The sequence below is a fragment of the Pseudonaja textilis genome, chromosome 1 (genome assembly GCF_049901715.1).
Source record: "Pseudonaja textilis isolate UNSWEBS1 chromosome 1, rPseTex1.2, whole genome shotgun sequence".
In the NCBI taxonomy this organism is placed as follows: Eukaryota; Metazoa; Chordata; class Lepidosauria; order Squamata; family Elapidae; genus Pseudonaja; species Pseudonaja textilis.
In genome coordinates this window covers 25,902,350-25,929,473 of record NC_141990.1, presented here as the reverse complement: position 1 = coordinate 25,929,473, position 27,124 = coordinate 25,902,350, and the positions used below count along the sequence as shown (strand labels likewise).

Below are 27,124 nucleotides of genomic sequence, written 5' to 3'. Positions count from 1 at the left end.
AAAAAAGAACTACCATGACATCAAGAACATGGCAGTTTATAAAAAGCAGGTGAACAATAGAGCAGGAAAGAGGTAGACAGAATGAGACAAAAGATTTTATGGCATAAATAAAACATCAGTTTGCATACAGGGGCACAGAGTGCCTTAACATACAGAAGTCTTTGATAAAAGTTTTGGGTGATCTGTAACTCTGCTGACATGCATGTTTGCATACATACACAAACACACACACATACACCTCTGTCCAAACCCTGGGAGGTCTCAGTCTTGGATTAGATCAGGAGTCTTCCAATAGGGTCCACGGGTTACCATCGGCCCTCCAGAAGCTTCCTTCAAGCCTGCCAGCTCATCCCATGTGTTGTGCTCCAATCCTTTCCAAACAGCGCAGGGAGAGAAAGCAGGATTGGAAAAGAAGAGAGGATTCCCTTGATTTCTGCGATGGGGTGTGTGTGTTGTGAGACAGTGGAGGGTTGCTAGACAAAGAATGGGAAGCTTCTTTAATTTTAAAATTTGTACCTTCTCTGAGCTAGTTGGAGAGTTGCTTCCTTTGCCAGAGAGAGGCTCCCTCTTGGAATCATTTCCACCCCATGCAAACAAAGTCCCATCCAAACTGGTTTAGGGCTGGGAGTATGGGGAAGAGGATGTCAGCTGGAGGATTACTTCCTTTGCTTGAGGGGGGACGAGAAATCTGGACTGGTTGAGTACTGGCCTGAACTAGTATAGTTTCTCTCTATTTTTATGTTTGCTAATAATTGACATTTTCCTATATCTTTCTTATATCATTTCTTCGAAGAAGCATGACCATATTTTTTCATAGTTGTCACATTTTTTTTTTTTTTGCTATTGTTGTGAATCATAGCACATTGAGCAAAATAATATATATATCAGGAAAAATAGGGGAGAGAAAAGGGAAGGGAAGAGTATAGAAAAGAAGGGGAAAGGAAAACGAAAGAAAAGGCATTGACTTCTGACTCCCTTTGGTGCAGTAACATAAATAGTAACATCAAACCTCATTTTTTTTACTTTTACATAATAGTATAAATTAGCCATTTCTATATGAACAAATCTATCTAATCGGCAAAACCCAAAATCAAAGTTTCGTTTTTTTCCCCACCTCAAGCACAAAGTCCAGAAGCGGTTTTCAAGTAGAAACAAAAGTAGTTACTATTTTTCTTTCATCAAAGCAGTCAATTTAGCCATCTCTGCTAACTCCATCAACTTCTCAGATGGAAAAGTTTGAAGACACCCCTGGATTAGATGGACCAAGAATCTGAAGCGTTTAGCAACACTGAACAGTTCTCAGCTCTCGAAACAAATATCTTTATCCCGCAGCATCCCTCTGGTCAGTTGTACGGGCAGATAACTATGTGGGTGCTGCATTGGCCTAACTTCAGACCAGGCCATAAATAGCTTTTGGTGGGTCTGCTGTAAGTTTAAAGTGTTGCTAAGCAATGGGTCCTAAATCAAGGACTACCTGTACATGTTTATGATTTGCACATAATTCAGTTTCCAATTCTATCTTGTGCTGTTCAATTCCAGATTTCTTTTATCTACTTTAAATCATGATCTTCAAGGTACTGTACAGGGATGGGATTTGGGAAGAAGAGATATTGATCTCTTGAAGAGTTATACTGTAATGAAAATTGTAAGTCACTTTATATATTTCTTTTCTTTTTTATCATATTCTTTCTTTCCTTTTTCTTCATTTTTCCTGGACTTTTTATTCTTTCCTTCCATTCTCTTTTCTTAAGTTTAGTTGGCATTAATTATTATTGTAATTAAACTTTCTAATAAAAATTATATTCACATTCTTTTATATACGTTCATCCAGTAAGTGCATTTCTAACTGACTTCTAACTGACATTTTTAAAATGCAATCCAAAGGTACTTAAACAGTTAAATATATATTTAAAAATGTATTCATATGGGCATTTCTAAATGAAATTTCTCTCAAAAATTATAAAAAACATTAGGATGTGTGTTTTGAGTCAAACATTGAATCAAAATATTCAGGAACCCAATGTAGGAGATGACCAGGTTGAGCCCGAGGATGGGGTCAAACGCATCACTGGTTTGGAGCCATTACGCCCCCGTAAGAGACCCTTTGAAGTCCATTGACTCTTTTCTTGTGCCTATTTTCATTGACCGCTAGTAGATCAGATTCTTGCAAATAGGTAATATGAAATAAACTTTCAGGTGCTTTTGAATTTTATCCTGGCTCTTGATTTCCTATGCCTGACACCAAAAAGGCCAGTGAATAACTTAAGCTATGATCACTGCATAATGTTGGAGATGCAGAACAAATTGGTTCATGCTGTGACAACCCTACCACCACCTTGAATTTCTCAAGAATACTTAAATTGAATTTGAAAGGAATGTTGATGCAGATCATTTAACAATGAATCTCAACAACTTATGCAGAACAATATGATGTGCTTTTTATAGGCATGCATTTTAAAATAAATTATTTGCATCTATCTATCATCTATCTATCTATCTATCTATCTATCTATCTATCTATCTATCTATCTATCTATCTATCTATCATCTATCTATTTCTTAGGCTCTTTGGCTTAGAAACACCGCCCCTAGAGCCAGAAATTACTAGCACGCAAGTGTGGGGGAACCTTTACCTTAGCTATCTGTCTGTCTGTCTGTTTCCCTCCTTCAACTTAGCTCTCAATATTACTTACCTTTCTATTTGTGTGAAATGCCCACAGTCTTCAATATGGCCACGAGTCAATTGGGGAATCTAGGGGGAGGAAAAAGGTACACGTCATGGCCAACTGAAACCATTTTGCTGTTTTGTGAAACCAGAAAGGTCCCTTGGCTATGACAAGACATGCCAGTCAGGAACCGTGTCATCTCATCTACAATGAGATCTACAATGAGATGACAAATAACTCTAATTCAGTGGTATTCTTGAGCTTTCCCCCTGTCTCAAGAAACTTAAGCCTATGTGTAATAACTAAGGAGTCACTATTTAGTTGGTGGCTCTTAAACAGAAGAACGAAATACAGTGAAATGAAAGGTTGGGATGACTTTTATGAGCCAGGAGGTAAAAGGCACCCTCATATCACCCTGGCTTCCACACTACGAATTTTCAAAAGCAGTGAATGATCTTCAAGTCTGTCAATCTCAAAACCTCTTGAGAGGAAGAACAATCATCGTTTGACCTTGAACTGCTGCAGCACCTCCAGTAATAAGAATCCCTTCAGCTCCTTTCCATGAAATGAAACAGTATAATTCAATGTAGAGAGACACCGTCCTGCCCTCTGATCTATTGCATTTGTTCAGTTATGGAAAGGGCAACGCATCTGTTACTCACCCAATTCTCCATGTGCTTGCTCATTCCTGGATGGAGAACTTTGTCCTTTCCAGCAGTGACCATCAGGGCAGGAACTCTGATCTGTGGATTTAGAGATGAATGGAACCACATGCAGTGGTGGATCAGCAAACGCTGCACATGGGTGAACACTTCAGTTACATGTTAACAGCTATATATTAATATATTGACAAAAATTAGGGGCTTTCTCAGAGAAGCAACTGAAGTACAGGGCAGTGGTCAAATTTGAAGAAATAATTGCTCTTGGGAGACCAAAGTCACTGTAAAGTTGTTCATAAATATCTAGAAAAGATGATTTATGGTTGTAGTGCAAATTCTCTCAAAATTGCTATGTTTGCAGCTGAGGTGTCAGCTCTTCAAGGTAGATCAGATGATAAAACTAAAGTGTAGGCCAATCCTACTTGTATTATACAGCTGTAGTAATAGAATATTGCAAGCCTGAATGCACTTCCCTCTTTCTTCCTTTTTATTCATGAGCATGATCCTTTCTGAGACACTTTCTCGGGTTATATTTTTGCCTCAGAGTTAGTTTTCTATTATCTGACCCTTGTCCTAATATTGGTTCTTGCTTTGCCGGTCAAGCTCTTCCCTCAACAATAGTCTGTGGCACTTTACAATACTAACATGGTATGGAAGAATAAACTTCATTGGGCTTGCATCCCATTTTTTCAGATACAGGATTAATATACTGCATCTGATCCGCAGGGCCATAGGCATTTGTTAAAAGCTTGAGGCTGGAAAATCTGGAAAAATAAAACAGTAGAAGACTATAAAGCAGGAAGGCTATGTTAAATTCAATTTCACTGAGGGCTGCATCAGGGTTGTGTTTTACCTTGGGGGTGTGGGGTGTGTGTGGGTGGCCAGCTTGACTTCACTCATGTTGGGAGCACCTGTGGTGGCCCAAGCACTCTACCAGTTAAAACAGGCTCCCAAGCTCCATTTTCACTAGCAGAGTCAGGGAGGGCCAGTCCTTCACTGTTTCCAGGTCAGTCCCATGAGCCGGATCTAACCAGCCCCTGGGCCTTAAGTTTGACACCTCTGCTAAAGAGCCTTTGGAAATTTCAGAAGTGGTGTGGAAATCACAGGAGCACTGCACCTTTCAGCTATTTTCTTCAAACACTCCCATCTCTTTTCTGGCTGAGGTGTTTCTAAAAAAGTAAACACTGCTTTAATGAGCCAGTAATCCAAAGGTCAGCAAAATTACATATCATCATACTTAGTGCCGTATCTGAAAATATGCCTACTATTTCCAATAAAAGATAAAAGCAAGATGGGGTGCTAGAGATCATTCTATAGAGTCAGACAGCCCCCTCCCTAATTTCTTTTCACAGGAATGAACTTTTATGACTCACCCAACCTCAAGGCAGCATCATTTTGTGAATAAGCAAGCCATGGCAATCATTTCCCCATCATGTTGTCAGCATCTTGGCTGCACCCACTAATTCAAAATGATTTTCTATCCCTGCAGGAATCCAATACTGTAACTCTTACATGAATGAAGAATGTTTTCACCGGAAGGCACGGGCACAAAGCAAGCTCAACTCATCCCCATGACAGCTTCTTGTCATTCCAAACAATAGCTTAATCTTATAGCTTGACAAAGAGGGATGCTGATGAGATGATTAAGGCTTTGCTAGGTAGAGAACTTACACTGCCTTTACAATTTAAGACAGAATCCACACATTCCTGGCTATTAAGTTGTGCAATTGGTAAAGGCAGCTTTCATTCAATTTCATTGTTTTATTTTTTCTTTCCATTTTATATTTTTGCATTTGCTCTTTCAACTAAGGCTGGATTGAAAGGGAAAAATATGATTCTGAGTACACATAGAATCCAAATAATAGCATCTGATTAAACTGAATGTGGGACTTTCCAGGAAAAGACATGAGCTTTTAATCTTGATTGATGCATAGCTTAGAGGGAAATTGTTAAAACAGTCTATAACAGCTTTGAAATGGTTTATGGGAAATAGATACATGCTTTTAATTACTGAACATTAGAAAAATGGTAATAGTCCAGACAATGCAACTCAGGGTTGGATGAAGAACAGAATAATTCGGATTTTAGCCATGGTGGCACAGTGGTTAGAGTGCAGTATTGCAGGCTACTTCTGCTGACTGCCAGTTGACTGCAATTTGGCAGTTCAAATCTCACCAGGCTCAAGGTTGGTTCAGCCTTCCAGCCTTCCGAGGTGGGTAAAATGAAGACCCAAATTGTTGGGGGCAATAGGCTGACTCTGTAAACCGCTTATGGAGGGCTGTGAAAGCACTATGAAGCAGTATATAAGTCCAAGTGCTATCGCTATTGCTTTTGAATCTTTCAGTTCACATGAAGATTGCTGGGTGACTTGAACCAAATTTGACACCCAAGAGTTTAGGATAGAAACATGTAAAGAACCCATCAAAACTACCTCAAGATTCTTAGAATCTTTCAACAGGCAGGCAAGGAAAGTAAATCAAAAGTTATTAAATATTGGTACATGAAATTACAAGTCTAAGGGCTACTCTATACCACAGTGGAAAGGAATGCATTGCCTACAGCATGCGGTGAAAGAAAAAAAAATATTGTTTGGAATGAGCAAATATTCCCCCAATATGAATTACAGAAATTTATATTACAGTGTATTAATGTCTACACATTTGTGTGAATAGCTAGGGGCAGTATTTGTGTGTGAAAACAACAACAAAAATAAAACAATAGTGTGGGATGGCCAGATCAAATTTTCATTTCAGCCTTGCTCTTTTCTATCAGCAGCCTTTTTCACTTATGATCCATCAATGTATCTCTTGAATTGAGACAGATTTTTAGGTATGTCTTTGTAACTTTCTTAGCAATAATATGGAACTGATGTTTCATTAGTACCTTCTGATTTTTTAAATTGTTTTATTAATATAAATAGAAAGAGCACCATGTTCAAAATCCATTACTTATTATTATTATTCAAAAGAATTGTAACCAGACAACACACTGTCTATATGGATTTTGAGTACCTTCTGATTTCTGTTTCTCCTTCCCAGCCTATAGTATTGCCTTGGGATTTCCTGGAGTTCCCTCATTCATGTATTATAACCACATTTGACTCTACTCAACACCAGTCAATGTTGGTCATGATTCACTCTTTCAGGAGAAGGTGATGGGATCTATTTCAGAGTTAGAAGGTTTTTATGGGAAGTTTCTGAGCTCTGTGCAATGCAAAAAACCCAAAAAGAACCATTGTGGGAGTTTCCTTCCTGAAAGCCCAAGGCTGCTTAATATTCCCTTCCACCCTTACCTTTCTACCCTGGGCAGAAGCACCCCATGACCAGTTTCTTTCCATGTTTCGGTACCAGTTCAGTGGACCCCTGAAAAAGGCAGAAAAAAAAAAAAAAAGCAGGAATCAGCATACATTTTTCTGGGCCACCACCAAACTTCAAGCATCTATGCCAAATACAGAGTCCTCCCAATACAAGCATGTATAGCTAAGGCGATTTTCCACTATCTCACTCATGATCAGTAACACTGGAGGGACAGATTTGCATCTTTTCTTTCTTTTTTTTCTTGGCTGACACTGGGAGCAAAGAAAACTTTTCTGGCAGTTGCTGCCTGTCATTTCCTAGCTCTCCTCTCACCACTCATCCCCCCAACAGAACACAAAATTCTGCATTGCATTAAAAATGGCTGGTTGGGTTGGCTTCCTGCTTCAAGGAAGTGATAGACAGAGAAGAGAAAAAAAAATCAGGAGCAAAAACAAAGAGGAAGGAGACCTGAAGGTACATTTAAATGTGGTGGCATTTGAACATATAATCAGTTTTAGTTATCCCTTGTGCGGATTAAACCAGCTGCCATTGAAATTTAAAAGACATTGGTTGAAAATAATTGTATGAGAGTTTATTGAGTTCCTGTTCTTTTATATCTCTTCCAATTCTCTCTCTTCTCCACAGCTCAACAGTTGTAAATCAGAGGTCCCCTCTTTTGAGCATGATGGTTTACCAACCCCTATGGTTTGTTCTCGGCAATATCTAACAGAACGTGCCTCTTCTTACATCTTACATAAATTTGCCCATATATAGTCTAGTGGCCATCACCATTCATTGTCTCCAGCAATGAAACTAGCAAATCACTGCTTCAGTATAAATAATATGGGTATTGAGCACACCAATAAAACCGAAATGAACACACCCAAAGCTACATTACCTGAATCCAGATTTTTGATATTGTTGTACATAGTATTGGAGGACTGGCTCTGGAAGAAGAGAACTTGGAGGTGGGTCTTCAGGAAGTCCCACAAACAGCCCCCCTGCATCACAGAAAAGATTGAAAGGAGAAGTATTGCAATATTGCTGCGTCAGATGTAAACTGTGAGAGCTTAAATCTGAGCTAGGAAGCTCTTCTAGAATAAACCCCTTCATTTGTTTAAACTTCATGCTTAGTATCAACATTTTTCTCTTCCTGAATCATTTTAAGACTATCTGGCACCGATACAGAGGCACAAAACCTTCCAGGCAGAGCTGTCCAATGCGCTTGGCTTCTTAGAACAGATAAAAAAGGCTTTCCTGAAAAAAGATAAAAGCCAAAATGCAAGCCCCCTCTCCTAGCACTGGATCAGACTGTCTTGCTATCTATTTCAATGCACGAAACACTCCAATTCAGAGTAAAAAACTGGGTTGTTAGAGTAGTAACACTATTTAAATAAGAAGGAATAACTGGGTCCCCCCCATTTGATTGCAGCATCTAGAAATCACTGTACAGAAATCACTGCCAACTGCAATTTTCAATGTGGCAAGATAATAATTTTTAAAATAAAGGGTAAATATACTCTGTCAAATTCTTGTGTCCATGGGGTTTTCTTGGCAGGAATATGGATGTCGTTTGCCATTACCATGTTCTTGGCTGTTTTTCAACTTCCCAGTCTAGTCTACAGTTCTGGATTTCTAGAATTTTCCCATCCCATTTTTTAAAAATTGAAATTATTAGCATTTAACCTCTATTGATGGAGGGTTACAATGTCTTACCTCGCTTCCTAACTCCAGCTGTACTAAGAGAAAGTCCTTCTATTTCATCCTGTAAGGAGAACATTTTGCATGAAATGTGGCAAAAGTAAGAAACCTTAGGGCAGATCAGAGAAGGCTGATAACTGAGCCACGAAGAAATTTTGAGTCAGTTTTTATTTCAGTGGTTAAACTGATTTTAATCCAAGGAAATCCTTAATTTTGCATTTGGCATAATATTGTGCCAGTTAAATCAAATCGGCGTAATTCACGCAGCATTAGCAGCCAAATAGTGCTACCCTTTATGTCAAATTCTCCTGAGCTCACTACTACAGTATTATCTTTCTCCTTCTGTCCTGGCCACTTTTTTCAGAGGCACAATTGAGCGCGTTTTAATAAACTGCATCACTGTTTTGTTTGGTGGCAGCAGTGCCTCAGATAGAAAGTCCATACAGAGAGCGGTAAGGAAAACTGAGAAGATTATAGGAAGCTCACTTCCTGTTATTCAGGACATTGTTTATAAGCACTATATGTTTAAAGCTCAAAGCACTGTTAGAGACCCCCACACTGTTAAGACACACTCACTTCATGATCTTTTTCTATTGCTCCCTTTTGGAAGGAGGTTTTGAAATATTTCTAGCAGGACTACCAGATTCTGTAATAGCATCGTCCTGTATGCCATCCGTCTGGTAAACTTGCAAGATTTGTTTTTCTCGCCATGTACATCTGAACTAGACTGTGTTGTTTCTCTGTGTCATATAATATATGTAGGTATATACATAGTTATATTTATTTATTTAGTCATGTTTATGTAGTCTATATAGGAGGTGGTGACCCTTTGAGAGCTGTATGCAATGAAATTTCATTTTAATGTATGCCGATTAGTGTACAAAGTGACAATAAAATTATTCCAAGTCGAAGTCATGATGCCACGCACAAATGCTAAGCCTAGAAATCTGTTTTCAGTTCCCCAACTGTGCAAAGTTTGGTTTTGTTTAAAAACCGAATCTTCGTTTACCCTTTTATTTTGAAGATTAATTTAAAAAATAAAACATTTTGACTGTTGTTTTTGTTTCGAAATGGAGAAACCATTTCAATGTTCAATGTTCTCTTAACCAGAAATCCACCAGGCATTCTAGGTTGCTCCTCCTTATTCCTATGTTAGACAACTGAAAAATGTATTTTTGACCATAGTTGTGCTAATCTAAGCTAAAGAGCATAACTTGTCCAAAACCATCATTTCCAAAGTACTTCTTTACAGACTTTTAGCATTCAATACCATGTGAGATCGCCTCTTTCCCCTTTTGGACAAAACCATTCATGCAGAGGACTGACCTCCTTCCTGCTAGATCGGATCACAATCTTCAGAGTTCGGATTATATCTTTCTCCAGTTCAGCCTCTGCGACTCCCTGCAGGAACAAATTTTTTTAAAAAAGTTATTTGAATAGCTCACTGAGAGCATGCAAGGAGTTGAATAGTCCGCCCCCCCACCCCGGGCACCCAGCACCCACTATCTAAGAAAGTGTTTCTCAATATTGGTGACTTTAAAACATGTGGATTTCAACTCTTAGAATTCTCCAGCCAGATGCTGGCGGAGAATTCTGGGAGTTGAAGTCCATACATCTGAAAGTTGTCATGGTTGAGAAACACTGGTCTATGAAGATCCCATCACTCCTTATCTTCTCCTACCTCCCACCCCATCCCTGAAAACCTGCATCATTAACTGAAATACTATCAGTGGAATCATTAAAAAATGTTACTCTTCAGCCATTCCCTTTTTCGGGATATACTGTTCTATTCCTCTTTCATTTCCCCAATGATATCAGTTTTTCTCTCAGGAGTTTCAGCCTGTCAGCCTGTGAGCATGCTCAGTTGTCACTAAAGTCTTTTGAGAAGATTTTCCTTCAAAAGTTGCTTTTTTAATTCAAAATACTCCTTTCTGGTGTGCTTCCACAAACCTTAAGTCTGGCGGCATTTGTCCTGCACAGTTATATTAGCACCTACATTTTGCTGTTAGTTACAATGTATGTGGTATGACAGGATCTAAATGGCTTTTTTATTTATTATGTCTATGAGCCAAATAGAGTTTAATAAAGAAATAAACATATAAAAGAAATAGGCAAAATAAGGAGAAAGCATCTATTAAGACCTCAGAAAGAAGAGAAACTGTATCACGCCTAAGACAAGACATAGCAGGGGGGAAAATATGGGGAGGAGAGTAGGGGGAATTGGTATCACACCAAAATACATATAAGGAGGAACATAGCAGGACTCCAATTTAGGAAATATTGTTCTGATAACAGGATATACAAGTATCTTGTTGATTGTCACCAGGGGAAATGTCTGTATTGGAGGGTGTTCTGAAAATGTTTTGGCCTTCAATTTCAATAAATCTCAATAACAAGATGGCCTTTGGATCAAAACATACCAGATAGGGTTAGGGCTGATTTGGGGCTTTTGCAAGCAAGTAAAACCAAGAATCTCGAATGGTGCTCGGAAGAAGTTCAAGACCTGCATTCAAATTAAACTGGTTCCAGCACAACTTCTCCCTTTATTTTAGTGGTATCTTCTATAACAGTGGTGGCTAACCTTTTTGGGCTCCTGTGCCAAAAATTGAGCGTGCGCCAGCACGCATACACTCGTGTGCCAGCACCCAGAATGCAATGCGCGCCCCTCTCCCCACACCATCTGCGCATGCGCACACAATTCCCCCCCCCGCTACCCCCTTACCTGCACTGCACCTCACAGTTGATTTTTCGGCTGGTTTGAGGCCTTTTTCGGCCGCCCAGAGTCTTGGAAAAAGCCTCTGCAAGGCTTTTCAGGCCTGGGAAGCCAAAAAAGGCCTCAAACCAACTGAAAAAAAAAATCAGCTGTGAGGCGCGCACATGTGCAGTGAGGTAAGTTTGCTTGCGGCTCATGTGCCAGCACAAATGGTATGCCATAGGTTTGCCATCACGGCCTTATAACCTCCCCTCCTTTCGATTGTCCTCAAAGTCCCAGTAGTTAAATTGGAATCAAATTTTAAAGCAAATCAAGTCACAAGCACCCATAGGTTACACATGGTCTTCGGCTTACGACCACAATTGAGCCCAACATTTCTATTGTTAAGTAAGACACTTGCTAAATGAGTTTTGCCCCATTTTATGACCTTTCTCACCACAGTTGTTAACTGAATCACTGCAGTTGTTAGCAACATGGTTGTTCAGCGAATCCAACTTCTCCACTGATTTTGCTTGTCAGAAGGTTACAAAAGGTGATCAAATCGTATCAGGGTGCTTGTAACCGTCATAAATATAAGTCAGTTGCCAAGCATCTGAATCTTGATCACATGGCCATAGGGATGCTACAACGGTCGTAAGTGTGAAAAAAGGTCAAAAGTCCCTTTTTTCAATGCCCCTGTAAGTTTGAAGAGTTACTAAAGAAACTGTTGTAAGTCGAGAACTACTTCTACATATTGGCTAGGACAGGGGTGTTCAACCTTGCAATTTTAAGACTTGTGGACTTTAGCTCCCAAAGCTCCTCAGCCAGCTTTGCTGTCTGAGGAACTTTGGGAGCTGAAGTCCACAAGTCTTAAAGTTGCCAAGGTTGGAGACCCCTGCGCTAGAATGATGAGTTTGAATCTTGTCCTGCTCTTTTTATTTTCCTGCGTTTTCCCCTCTCCAAATGGATCTAAACCTATCTATGTCAATTCCTCTCCCGTTTCTTGCCCCATTTAAAGTGCAAGGCTATCTCTATAGCATAAGACTTTGGAAGCCCTTTTCTGCTCACTTCACTTTTGTGCAGCTGCCATCTGAGGTAAAAAGGCAGCCTCTAGTCTTTTGGCAACTGGACGCCTTTGTTGATTTCCTTTTACCTAATGTAATAAAAGAGAAAAGGAAACAAAGAAGAAAAATGTGCTTTTCTGAGATACAAATATCTCCATAAAGCATTTCTGAAGTTATATTTGCTTAGCCCTCTGGCAATCTCATTAATCATATAAAAAGACTTCATTTTTTCCCTATTCTTGATAGAATTTTGCCCTTTCTAAGTGACTCAGAAGTTTGCTCAAATTTTCATGCCCCTTCTAAAAATATGTAATTTGGACCTAGAAATGAATGCGTGCACTTATGTCACATTTATGAACAAGTGTTTCTCTCTATCCAAGATAGGTGAACTTTTCACAGTCACTTTATTTTATTTTTGGAATATTTAGGAGGCCTGGTGGCACAATAGTTAGAATGCAGTATTGCAGGTTAACTATGCCCACAGTCTGGAGTTCAATCTTTACTGGTTCAAGATTGACTCAGCCTTCCATTTTTCTGAGATCGGTAAAAGGAGGACCCAGATTATTGAGGCCAATATGCTAACTCTGTAAACCGCTTAGAGAACGCTGTCTTAAAGCATTATGAAGCCGTATACGTCTAAATGGATCAGATGGAATACATGAGTACAGCAGTTATGTTCCTGCAGTTAGTCTACAGATAGATGGAGAAGAAGCCTTTTAAAAAACAGAGCTGACCTCCAATTCCAAATATTTCACAAAAGAGGATTTTGATCTCCCCTATATTCAAAATCTAGCCACATTTTTTTCCAAGGCAGAACCTAGAACTGCCCATTTTAAAGCAACAAAGCCAGATCAGAAGATCTTAGCCTACTTATTTATTGGCTTTTACCATTTGCTTTGAGCTTCTCCACCCATATTTCCACATCACTGAGTGTCTTTGGACCAGCCATTCTCTTTCAGTCCAAAATAACAATGCTGTTATTATGGGGAAAGAATTCAGGGGGACCTACCAATTTACATTGCCTTGGGCTCTCTCAGAAAAACAGGATATTAACAACATGAGCATCATGATCATTATCATCAACAGAAACCACTCTAAGGTACCAAACAATGTAAGTGCAAGCATCATCTGTATTAGTTAAATAACAACTAGCTTTTACTTTCTGCTCTTGGATTCCGTCCCAACCAAGCACATCTGTAGAGTATGAGGAGGAGGAGGCAGACAGAGACACAATGAGAAATCGAAACACCTGTTTGTTTATTTTTTGTTGAAACTCACACTAAAACCAGGCACAGTTTTGATTGCTTTGTTATGGCCACCATTTTAAATTTGTTTGACTCTACTCTATAGACACCACACATGAGCCTCAAGTCCCAGACAACCTAGGCAAGACCTATACATATTATACTAATCAAACCTCTGGCTTCACTCCTGATCTCTGTAATAAGTTACAATGATGCTTTTCAGCTATCTCTATCTCAGAGGTTTACAGGAGCATTGGTTAGAATGCAGTATTGCAGGCTAATTTTGCTGGCCGCCAGCAGTTCGATTCTTACCAGCTCAAGATTGACTCAGACTTCCATACTTTTGAGGTCAGTAAAACGAGGACCCAGATTGTTTGGGGGCAATATGCTGACTCTGTAAACTGTTTACTGTAAACTGAAGTGGTATATAGGTCTAACTGCTATTGCTACATATAAGTAAATGTAAAAAATCCTTTTGACAAGCCAGATTAAATGTGTCACCATCAAATATATAGCAGTTTTCAAAAGTTTCCCATCTCTCAAAGATATTGTCCCTGTAATGGTATTGACTTTGAAACTGTGGCTTGTATTTCATTGCATTTTTAAAGTATGATATTTATCTGGCCTATTTTAAAATCAAGACCAAGAGGATGCATTTCTGAATTTATTAAAATTTAACTATCAGACAAAAATCCTAAAATTACAGTGGTGACAGCCAAATTTTTAAACATGGCTATAAAAACAAGTTATTTACTAAGAAAGTAATGAGTTTGAGTTTTTAAATGTTTTACTATATACAATATTTATCAATAAATCTTTTTAAAAATCCATTTATTTTATTTGTTAAACTTTTATCTTATACCAATATTTAAAACAGTACCTGCGCTTTATTTTGGGGTGTTTTTGGCCATGCATAAAAATTATTATATACACTTGTGGGATGCTAGTCAGATCAGACTTTGCCCATTGTCCCCAATCCTCCACTTTATTATTATACAATTGGCTTTTAAACCAAATGCTTAGTATATTTTAAAAGAAGCAAAGGGGGGAAAAGCCAATCAGATTCTCCAATAAATCGACTGTCAGAAACAAATTTGTAGCCCCTTGTCTCTTTCGACCGAGAGAACTATTGGCTCAAATTTTCAATTGCCCAAATGCAGTCATATCGTCATTCTCTGATCTCTGACTAATGAAGCCTTCTCTTGCAAAGCTAAATTAGATTACTCTGTAGCCTAGTGGGGCTATGATTCAGCACTCCGCCTCAGCAGTATTTCTTCCTAACTCTGCAAGCTGAATTGCTGATGAGATGTAACTGTAGGTTGCAAATGAGGATTTAGATTGGCTTTCAATATGGATGGCTGGGGAATTCTGGGAGTTGAAGTCCATACATCTTAAAGTTGCCAAGGTTGAGAACTGCTGGCTTAGATTGTTCATCTCTAGAACTTTAGGTTTTCCCTTGGCCGTGGATAGCTCTATGAGCTAAGGATCACACTCTGCATTCATGTTCACCATGTTTTCTTTTATAAACCGGTATGGTGGAGGAGTAGAACAATATATAACTGTCCTACTGTTTTGGGCTGTGATTGGGGAGATCCAAATTTAAATTGCCACTTGACCATTGAGCTCATTGGGTTACTTGTAACCCGACCTTACAGTTTTGCCACTGCTATGGGGATTAAAGTGAAGCAAGACACACAAATCTTGCATGTATGTCAGTCATGGTGGCACAGTAGTTAGAATGTAGTATTGCAGACTGACTCTGCCCACAGCCAGAAATTTGATCCTGACCGGTTCCAGATTGATTCAGCCTGCCATCCTTCTGAGGTTGATACTTTGGAAGTTGTGGGAGCTTCACCACTGGAGGTTTTCAAGAAGAGATTGGACTGCCATTTGTCAGAAATGGTGTAGGGTCTCCTGCGTGGGTGGGGGGTTGGACTATGTGACCTCCAACTCTGTTAATATGTTAAATGTGGACCCAGATTGTTGGGGGTAATATGAAGACATTTGTAAACTGCTCAGAGAGTGCTATAGAGAATTATGGAGCAGTATATAAGTCTAAGTGCTATTGGTATTACTATTACTAAAAAAATGACATGATAGAAATTTACTAACTAAAAAAAACCTCCCCAGAATTCAACAGAGAGGAAATTCATGATAAAAGTATTGTAAGTGAATTAATAGTCTGACCTGGAGAAATGAAATTATTTAATACCACAACCTGTTCTCTACAATGGCTAAAAGCCAATTCACAACCCTCTCTTAACAAATATAGAAGCAAGCAAACCCAAAGATATTGTATTCATGTATAACATTAAACTTCTGAAATTTATGGGCAAGCAAGAATTAATATTTTCCGAGAAACACAACATTCAGCTCAGAGGTGGGATTCAGCAGGTTCTGATCATTTTTGGAGAATTGGTAGCAGAAATTTTGAGTAGTTCAGAGAACCGGCAAACACACCTCTGACTGGAGGTTTTACAGTATCCTTCCCCTGCCATGCCCACCAAGCCACGCCCACAGAACCGGTAGTAATTTTTTTTGAATCCCACCACTGGTTCAGCCAATTCTTCATGTAATGTTCATATGTATTATCCATTTAAAAAACAAGACATGACAACTCTCACAAGTGTTAGAAAAAATTTCCTTTATAACTGAAAACAGAGTTTTATCACATTGACCACAAATTTTAAATTGCATGGGGAACCAGGAGGTTGGAATCAGACTCATGGGCCACCAGCTTCCTATCCTTAGCTAATCTTACTAGCACTTCCCCAAAACCACTAGTAGTGTTAGTAGTGGCTAGTAGAGTTGGGCAGCCCCTATAAAGCAGTGGTTTTCTACTGGCAACTTTAAGACACATGGATTTCAACCTGCTGGCTGGGGAATTCTGGGAGTTGAAGTCCATGTGTCTTAAAGTGCGGCGAGATGCGATTAAGAGATACATGCATTTCAGACAGGAGAATTGTTTTGAGAGAGTGTATCGTGTGCAAGAATGTGCCGCGCACAAGTGGCTTTGTTTTTTTTTCTTCAATTTATTTGTGTCCTCCTTCTCATTGTAAAAAAGTTGATCACCTTACTAGATGTCAAACAGTACTGAAAGTATATACACACACTACAGTGGTGGGATACCATTTTTTTTTACTACCAGTTCTATGGGCGTGGCTTAGTGAGCGTGGCAGGGAAAGGATACTGTAAAATCTCCAGTCAGAGGTGGTATTTGCTGGTTCTCTGAATTACTCAAAACTTCTGCTACTGGTTCTCCAGAACTGGTCAGAACCTGCTGAATACCACCTCTGACACACTAACACAAAGAGGATGAGGAAGCCAAGATCCATTTGCATAAGAAAGGCGTAATAAAACAATCAAGAAAACCTGAGAATCAACTGCGTAATTTCAATAATTCATCATTTAAATTAAAATTGTGAGCCCCAAGAAAAATAACAAGGCAATGCACTTCAGTTGTCTAGAAGTTCCTTCTACTCCCATCATTTAATATAAGGGAAGATATCTCTGATTCATCCCCATTTCTCCCTCACCTTCCCCAGAAACCACCAGAATCTCATCTTCAAATAATAAAAAAAAAAAACTCTCTCTTTTTCCAGGAATGGCCAAGTCTGGGACAGACTTCTGGGACAGGCCTGGCCACTTTGTGCTGGAGAAGCAACTTTACAGTGGTCTGCAAAAATTACAATTAGGCAAAAAAAGAGAAAAAGTTTATGGCAACCTTGCAAATTTGGGCTTGAGTTCTCAGGTCTAAATCTCTCTTTTACAATTTGCCAACACACATTCACTGCCAAGAAAAACCTCTAGTCCAGTGTACTAAAAGTTCTAAATTATGCAAAATAAAATTGGTTAGTGGTTTCAGTAAGTAGAGTGCTGTGGGGACAGGGAGTATTTCAGTCAGCTCTTTTTTCTATTGGGATTCATTTACAACTGTACCAAATACAACTGCAACTTTTAAGTCATTCCACTAATTTAGCAATAGCACTTGGACTTATATACTGCTTCACAGTGCTTTACAGCCCGCTCTAAGTGGTTTAATGGAGATAGATATTATATTATTTACGTATTACTAAACAAAGCAAGTAAATATTTAAAAAATTCTCAGCCTTCTCTAACCTGGCCCCACCCTGAAACTCCCATAATTACATGGTGATGACATTAGTAGGCTGGATGGCAAATACATTAAGCCACATTTGTATGACTTTTTAAAAAACCATTTGCTCACTAATAAATAAGTACAGAGCTAACCTTGGCTATATAGAAGGGCCTTCTCTGAGGATTTTTTTCTATTTCCTACTCTAACTTACAGCTTTGGAATGTCCAATTATTTTTCTAAGTGGATCTCCCCCTGATTAAGTTATTTGAGGTTAGCCAAGATCAGCTAGATCAGTGGTGGGATTCAAATTTTTTTTTATACTGGTTCTGTGGGTGTGGCTGGGTGGGCGTGGCAGGGGAAGGATACTGTAAAATCTCCATTCCCACCCCATTCCAGGGAGAAGGTTACTGCAAAATCCCCATTCCGTCCCCACCCCCTAACCTGCTTTCCAGCTCCGTTCTCCTGTGCAGGGCAACAAAAGAAGACCCAGCCGATCAGCTGGGACTCGGGAGGCAGAGAATAGATGAGGGCAGGGCCAGTCAGAGGCAGTATTTGCCGGTTCTCCGAACTACTCAAAAGTTCCGCTACCGGTTCTCCACAACTGGTCAGAACTTGCTGAATACCACCTCTGAGCCAGATGCTTCTCCAGCACAGTTGTCAAACTCGTGGTGTCACATTGCCATCACATGATGTTTCGTGACATTTTCCCCATTCGTGGAGCTGTGCTGGGCGTGGCCTGAATGTGACACATCTGGCCCATGGGCTGCCAGCTTGACACCTCTGTTCTACAGTAAGTGTATGTTAAAGCTAGCTGACTGCTATGTAGGATATCTGACTAGGGAGACAGAAAGCCTGTAATTTAAGGATTCCCTTATAGACTCTCTACTGCTATTCCTCTCATCATGGATCATGATATGTTCCTTTTTTTGTATGTTAGGATAAATCTCAAACCTCTTTTTCATCGTTCTTTAGAAAGGATCCAAGAAGATGGGACTATCACTCCAAATTTGGATTCCAGTACAGCCTCAATACTCCACCTAGGCAGTACAAATTTGTGTCTATTATAGTACTCACTAGCTCTTGGAAGTAGAACTGATAATCGAAAATAGGAATGGCTTCCATCGTTTTCACACAATCCACTCCAGCCTTCGAAGGAGTATAAGGTGTATTTATTCCAGCCACTGCCCTAAAACAACAGTAAGATATTAGGAAAAGGGGACGAAAAGTGAGGAGAGGGTTTTGATACAAAAGTGCGTACATGTCCAGAGAGGTAGCCATCTATGCCTGATGCTACAACAAAAAACAAACAAGCAATTAATTTTAAAAGTGTCTTTTGTACCTTAAATAGAATTAAATGGCCTACATTAAACATCACTGACAATGTTACAGTATTGAAGAATTATCACATTATGTAGTGTATCCAAAGAACTATTTGAGACAGGAGTAGTGACAGAAAATATAATAATGACTTTCAGTTGTGCCGAATGGTATTCTGAGAATTACAGTGCTAGGACATCTGGAGCCAACAGGCTGGGAAAGGCAGAGCTTAGCACATTAAGACTTCCATACAATCACGTACCTAACTGAGTATCACAGCAAGGCAATATATTAGCTGAACATAGCAGGGATGGAGACAAACAGAAGTAAGAGACCATGCAAATATCTCTACAAGTTCTAAAGGCATATAGATGCAGGGCGGGGGTGGGGGTGATTTTATTATTATATTGATTTATTTGATTTTTAAAATTAGCTTTATGGCTTTAAATGTGGTTTTTATATTGGGTAAGCTGCCTTGAATCATCATGAGTGAATGGGGGAAATATAAATTTAAGTTAGGAAGAAAGGGAGGAAGCTAGGAAGAAACGGAGGGAGAGAGGGAGGAAGGAAGGAAGGAAGGCAAGCAGGCAAATTCCATTCGGATATAGTTATTGGTCTATCCACCTGCTGAATGCTAAAATCTGGGAGAAAAGTAAATTGAGGAACTTGACATCTCAGGGATGGTGGCAGCTCTAGACTCACAGGGAAAGGATCAGACTGAGAGGCTGGCCTCTGATATGTCGCAATTTTAAGGAGAAAAAAAAGTATAAGTAATCCTGGACAGATATCAACAATGAAATAGAATTTTAAAAAATACAATGAAAGGGAGACAAACCAAGATGACTAGAAATGTATTGTTTAGGCAGATGAATAAAAATTGCTCACAAAGTAATGGACAAAAGGAAAAGGAGGATAAAATCTGGCAAGTTATTAACATCAGACTTAAGACATTTTATGGATTCTTTCAATTAAATTTAGAAACAAATAAAAACTGAATTTGATGAGAAAAAGGTTGGAAGATAGCAATTAAAGATAATCTACACACATTTTTAATTTTGTTAAGGTTAAGTATGCACTGTAAGATATAGGACTGAATTATGTACTGTACTTCTGCTCCCAATTCCAGATGATGAGCACTGTTTGGTGTTTGATCCATCACTATCATACATATTGCATGCAATTGTCATAGAGAAGTTAACTTACTTGACCCGCTCTGGGTAAAAGAGGGCCATATTCCACACGGTGGCACCACCCCAATCATGACCAATGAATGTAGCCTGAACAATGCTCTAGAAAGAAAAAGGATAAATTCAATGTTCACGTCTTTCCATAAATACAGTTGATTCTTCCTTCTTTTTTCTCTTTTCTTTTTTTCTTTCTCTTTCTTTCTTCCTCTCCTTCCTTCCTTCGTTCCCCTCCCCTCCCTTCCCTTTATACATATATAATGTATATTGCCAGCAGCTGCAGCCCATTTTTATTTATTGGAAAGGTGCCCAACACCCCCTCCCTCAAATGATAATGTTAAACAATATGATATTCAAATTTCTTAATGATAAACATTTTAAAATTTTCATTTTCATATTTTTAAATGGGCTTTCTTGACTGGCCAGGTACAAGATGACAGCCTGTTTATGGGAGGACAATAGGATCTCAACATTTCAGATATGGACCCAGGCTTTCAACCTTTGAACGGGACTGCAAATTGTAAACACCAGCAGCTGTTGGTTTGTTCTATCATTATTAATCTTATAACTTAAAATTTTCAAGATCCTGTTTTCATTTGTCCAAGGATGACTTTCTACTCTTGCCTCTTTCCTTTTTATCAATGTTTTATGATCTTTACTCCCCAGAGGCTAGAACCTGAGAAACTTTTGACAATATTACAGCAATTTAACCAATGGTTTCAGCCAGACAAAAAAGGCGATATCCCTTACATAAAGGAGGAATTAGCATTACTTTGGTGCTATATTTCAATGGAAAAGGGAGGACAAAGCACAATGCTCCAGCTATTAAGCTACTATTTCACTTCAATTTAAAAAAATGCATTTTTAGATTGAGGGTACTAAATAGGATGCCTTCACACATTGGTTCAGTCACTTAACTTAATGGAAGCAGCCTGCCAAATTACTTTAAAAAAAAAAGAAATAGAAGGGGAGAAAAATCTAATTCTGAGCATCAACCCCTCACTTTACTTGAAAGACAATTTTTTGCTTTTAAGCACCATCTGTTTCTACAAGATACGGCCTCATGCTCAGCTATTCTTCCTCCAATCTCTTTCCTTGCTTATTGCAAAAGGAGATGCGTCAAAGTTCCACAAAGTTCATTACTTGCTCAATAAGGAGTTTTCTTTAGGGAAGGGAGAAAAAAAACCAATCTTGTGGAGGAAGCTCATTTCAACCACATCCTAGAAACAACAGAGCAATAGCTTCCTGGCAAATCCATGGTTTTCTAAACCAAAGTCTTCTCCAGCTCTCTCCATCCTTATGTATTCTTCTTGCCCATTTGGAAATCCAGGAATACAGTATGCCTGTATCCTGTAGAAGCCATGACATGTCAAAATAATTATCCATTAGGGTGGAGGGAGATCATTCAAATTAATGTACTGCCAGATCCTAACAGCTCGAGATACCAACAACTGAATTTGGGAATTCTATATGCAAAACGTCTGATACGCCATCAAGAGTCAAGAACATTTTACCTCCCTGAGGGAAGCTAGACCAAAAAACCCCCAAACCCTATTGCTATCAGAAAACACATCCCACTTTGCTTTTAAAATGCAAAGAGAGACATTAGGAGAGTTGTAGGCGAGAAACTGGGTTGGCTTTTTCAGCAATTTATAATTTGGCATAGAAGGAACAAGAGTAGAACGTTCAAAAGATAGCAAAGCAGTTCAGCGTACTGCAGCATTGGAAGGCTTGAAGTACAGTTTTATAAAAGAACCCACACTTTTATTCTTTTAACTGTAGGCAGATCAGATGTCCAGTGCAACCTACATAGTGGAACTTGCTCACACAGCGCAAAATTTACCATGGTGTCAATCTTACACCTTCCATCAGAGCTGTGAATGGTTCCCCCCCACCCTCTTTTTCTGAGCGACTTAGAACTAAGGAGAGATTTCCTGACAGTTAGAACAATTAATCAGTAGAACAACTTGCCTCCAGAAGTTATGAATGCTCCAATACTGGAAGTTTTTAAAAAGATGTTGGATAACCATTTGTCTGAATTGGTGGACGGCAGAGGTCTCAAACTCAATTTACCTGGGGGCCGCTGGAGGCAGAGTCTGGGTGAGGCTGGGCCGCATAAGGGATATTATACTTTCATATCATGGTGGGGGCCACAGGATATCATCCTGCGGGCTGCAATTGGCCCGCGAGAATGAGACCTCTGGTGTAGGGTTTCCTGTCTAGGCAGGGTGTTGGACTAGAAAACCTCTAAGGTCCCTTCCAACTCTGTTTTCTATTCTATTCTATTCCATTCCATTCCATATATTCTGTTCTATTCTATTCTATTCTATTCTATTCTATTCTATTCTATTCTATTCTATTCTATTCTATTCTATATGCCCTAATAAAGTTGGTTACTCCTCCTCCTCCTCCTGCTCCTGATTGTACTGTTTTGTGCTTTGTACAAATTGCATACCAACAAACATGATGATGCAAGCTTCTGTAGCAGCAATAAAAAGGCAGCATAACAGCTGACCAGGGCTGTCAAACTTGCGGCCCATGGGCCAGATGAGTCACACGGTGGCCACGCCCACGCCCGGTTTAGTGAAGGGGGAAAAAGTCCGGATACATTACATGACACTGCCATGACGCCATGAGTTTGACACTCCTGCACTAGATACACGATTACAAGCAGTAAGAACTATTTTAGAAAAAAAATCTTCTAGTCCTCCAAACATGCTTCACCTTCTACAACATAGTTTATTATCATGTTGCTTAGATTAACAATACATTTTTCTCATGTTGGAATGAATGCTTTATAATAAGAAAGCACATGTGAAAGACAAATATAAAGGAGTAAAAAAGAAAATTGAACACAGCCATCCATTTCCCTCCTCCCTTTCACTCCCAAGCTAGATCTATTACTGTTTGGAAATTGATGTAGTACTTATGAAATTGATGTAGTTTTTATTTCACCTGAAAAATATATTTTAACACTCCAAGCTGAACATTCATTTTTTTAAAAAAATGTTTTAAACAATTTATTCCTCCTCTCCAGTTTGTGAAGCATTGTTCGTATTCATTTGGGTATACTCATATACAGCTGGACCCCTGTATTCTGTCAGAAGGGGAAAAAAAATAAAAAGTAGCTTCAAATTAATAGGGAATAGAATGTATGATATCTGGATCTTTTCTAAAAATTGTAAGTGCTCTTCAGTCTTTTTGATAGCATGAATGAAAGTTGGGGGAAGAGAAGCTCTTAGTGAAAACTTTAATTTGCTATGAAGCAAAAATATTAAATAAATAAATAAAATGAGAGTAATTTTCTCATCGGTAATTTGGAAAAAGAGCTGAAAAGTACAACAGCCCTATTACACTGTATAATGTTCTTATTTAAATAAAAGGCGCAGCCTAATCTAAAATAATATGCTCCATTCAGATTACAAATAGTCCTTACAACCACAATTTGGACCAAATTTCAATTTCTAAACGATGTGGTCACTAAGGAAATAATCCATTAATAATTAATGGACCCGATTTTGCAACCATGTTCGTTAAGTGAATAATATGATTGTTGCCAAACAAATCTGGCTTTTCTAATTTGCTTGTTAGAAACTGGTTGGGAAGGTTGCAAATTGTGATGTTATGACACCAAGATGCTGCAACCAACACAAACGCAAGCTAGCTGGCAAGTCCCCAAATTGTGACCATATGACCACAGTGATGGTGTGACAGTTGTAACTTTAAGGACAGCCGTAAATCACTTTTTCCAAGACTGTCGTAACTTTGAGCTGTCTTTAAATTAATGGTTGCAAATTGAGGACATTTTAATAGCATTATCATAGAGACAGAAGAACAGGCAGCCTAAATTGGGAGCAATTTCATTACATGCAAAGGCTGTAGGGTTTGACATTTCCGACACTGTACTATACAAAACCACCAGTTGGAAGGGGCACGACACATTTACAACATGATGCCTTCTTTAGAGATAATGAGTCAAGATAAGATGTTGCTAGCTTTCTAGAGGTTGACAGAAATACATTTGGCATGCAATCTGGGAGCTTCCAAACTCTGATTGACACTTAAGGTGATAGTAATGTATTCAAAGACCAAAGAGTTGGGTATCTACTGTGGAGTCCTGGGTGCTGTCTGAGGCTGCAGACACTTCATTACTTGATTAGTGAAGCTCAATTGCTGATTACATCAAAATGTAACAACTTGGAAAATAAGATGCCATTTATTTAATTATTTATTTATTTTCCAGTCTAGCCTGGAGCCCTGGGATTTTTTGTGATTTCTGACCCATTTCGAAATCTGGTAAAGACAATTGGTTACTTCTATCACTTAATTTGGTTCTTACATTTTTAATCCACCTATTCACGAATGTTATCTGGACTGGGTTTATAAATTAGAAAAGCAGGAATACCATTAAAATCCACACAAAACAGATTGTAAGCAATAGCCTGTTATACTATTTTCTGCATGTATATTTAAAGCTTAGAGCAGACCTTAAAACATCACACACTTTTAATTAAAAATAGCAAATGCATTTGCAAGTTATTGAGAGCTCTTCGGAAAGGATGGAGGATTGGCTAAGTTATCTTTAGGAATAGAACAAAGAAGCTACATTAATTAGTGTGACACAAAGGCTTTTTCTTTTTCTAGGAAAGCTCTCCAAATCAAATATTACCCAACAAAGCAAGAAAGACAGTTACTGATCACTCTTTAATAGTATCTGTAGACTTCACATGGTCTTTTCTTTAGTTCAAAACCTTCCTCCGAAAAGTATATTGTTTAAATCTTGCTCTTCCCAGGGACACAAGAGAAATGTATAGGGGTAACAAACAAGGGAGAAAAATAAAGAAAGAGAGAAAGAAAGCCAAAGACCCAATATCTACAGAAGAATAAGTGGAGGAATGACTCTCCAACAACTTAATATTAGTGTAGATTTTCTCAAATTTTCATTATAACATCATTTGGCAAGAAACCCAGAAAAACATACAATTCGTTTTTATACTTTCATTATATCATCACAATCTCCCTGTAAAACACTTAGTTTTAATGATAGTGGTGACTAAGGATGTGTAAAATCCATCCATCTGGAAGTGGCCCTTGCCAGAGAACACCACGAACATTCTGTTTTTCTTTGGGACATGCAGATCTGGGGGGAAAGGTATTTGGGGGGATTTCAGAAGTAAATCTTTCAAATAAGAAATGATTTGAAGTGTCCTGGAAATAAAGTTCTAGATAAAAAAAGGTTTATTTGGGCCCAGAACATCTCTGGATTATCTCATACCCCCTTTGCCCAGGAGAATTTGATTCAAGAAACCACTGAATTCCCCAACCCAGAATGGTATGGTCCAGAAGAGGTTCAAATGGGAAACCTTCAGGAAATCTCGAGAATAATCCATTTCCAAATGAATTAATTTTAATTTTAAATCAATTAATTTTAAACATACCTAGTAGTATCCCAGAAACACCCAATAAGTCTACAAATTAAACAGAGATTTGAATCTAGCCATTCTGATCCAAATTATTATAGCATTATCTACCCCTCCTCCAATCTCATGTTCACACTCGTCACTATTTTGACAGGTGTGAAGACATTAGACTTCTACAAAGAGTTACTCAATAGTGATTAGAACACCACAATAATTGTAAACTCATTTTTTCCCTATTTTGGGTTCTCTTTCTACAACTTGACCTTGACCCTGTCCTTTATAGACAAACACAGAAAGGAATTTAAGTCCAATACATCACTAGCTGTGCATGATGTTGCTTTGGACCTCTAGGCAAGCTGCAATTGTTATGCCCAACATCCTGACACCAACCCCACAAGCTCACAAGGTTGTCTATAATGATCTAGCACTAAAGAATATGCATTGTACATTATTGATTGGACAAAGCTCATCAGAACTGTGGTCACAGGTTGGGAACAAAATCTACTTGGAACTTTTTTTTCCATGGGTCAAATCAACACAAAGGTCAATGATGGCTATAATTGTGCTCCTGAGGACTGTGGTTGCATATATTGAGATCAATGTCATCTGCCTCAAGAGCATACCCAGCTATTCTGAAACCATTATCAGATGTTGTGTAAGGATCTACCTCAAGTCATCTCCCAAGAAAGCAAAACTCTTGAAACCAGCCACATTTCAAAAGAAACTTTTACTGAGATATAGCGATTGCAGAAAAGTCAAGTAGAGTCTGAAATTCAGACATGAAGCGTATAGGTAATTGTTCCCTTCAATCCCCACCCCGATACCCTGTGGCCATCAGTAGACAATCATCTGCCACAAAGGTGTTTTGACTTTGCCGGGGCAGTATGCCATCCTCAAGGAACTGCGGCCTTGAACACGGTGCAAATCTATAATATGATTGTAACATCAGAGCCAGTTGGGTCTAGTGGGTAAGTTGCTGGCCTAGAAACCAGGAGTGTGTGAATTCTAGTCCCACCTTAGACATGAAAAGACTGGGTGACTTTGGGTCAGTCACTTTCTCCCAGCCCAATCCATCTCACAAGGCTATTGTTGTAGGGAAAAATAGGGAGATATATTTGTCACATTGAGTTTTATATAAAAACAGGCAGCATAAAAGGATAAATATAATGGCAATGAACCTTGCAGTGAAGTTGGCAGACTATTTACCAAGGAGTGTAGGGTATAGAATGTGGCAAGTACACCGGACGGTTGAAGAAGGAAAAGGGGCACTGGAAGAATATTTGAAGGACAGTGAAGAAGATGAACTAAAGCTAGTACTGCACGAAGGCTTATTGAGTGCTGGAGAAACCAAACTGGCCTACAAGAAAAAACAAATGAATAAAAGAAGAGATGTGAAGAGATGAAGGCAAAATATTACATGGCCATTACACACACACACACACACACACACACACACACACACACACACACACACACACAAAACTAGTCTGCAAAGCAGATAACAATAAGACCTGGCAATGGCTAAGAGCGAGAAAGTTGAAGAAAGAAACAAAGGGGCTAATTCTGGCTTCAGAAGACCAAGCCCTAAGAACAAATATGTACAAAGCCAGAAATGAGACTACAGCAACAGACAGAAAATGCTGCCTCTGCAAAGAAGATGAAGACACAGTGGATTACTTAGCTGCTGCCAAGAAAATTGCACAGGCTGGTTACGAACAATGGCATGACAAAGAAGCAACAAGGGTGCATTGGAATATCTGCAAGAAATACCACTTGCCTGCA

At 38.9% G+C, this 27,124-nt stretch overlaps 1 protein-coding gene across 2 annotated transcripts in view; it reads right to left on the bottom strand.

The window, feature by feature from the left end:
* The window catches only part of EPHX2 (epoxide hydrolase 2), a 63,851-nt gene that overhangs the window by 4,448 nt on the left and 32,279 nt on the right, over window positions 1–27,124 (bottom strand). For both annotated transcript variants that reach the window (XM_026715943.2, XM_087929657.1), the window contains exons 11-18: window positions 19,942–20,027; window positions 18,496–18,607; window positions 9,649–9,723; window positions 8,338–8,386; window positions 7,520–7,622; window positions 6,618–6,687; window positions 3,329–3,409; window positions 2,694–2,752 (exon numbers count right to left, since the gene is read on the bottom strand). In XM_026715943.2, the coding sequence (XP_026571728.1) occupies window positions 2,694–2,752; window positions 3,329–3,409; window positions 6,618–6,687; window positions 7,520–7,622; window positions 8,338–8,386; window positions 9,649–9,723; window positions 18,496–18,607; window positions 19,942–20,027 (635 nt within the window). The remainder of the gene's footprint in view (window positions 1–2,693; window positions 2,753–3,328; window positions 3,410–6,617; window positions 6,688–7,519; window positions 7,623–8,337; window positions 8,387–9,648; window positions 9,724–18,495; window positions 18,608–19,941; window positions 20,028–27,124) is intronic.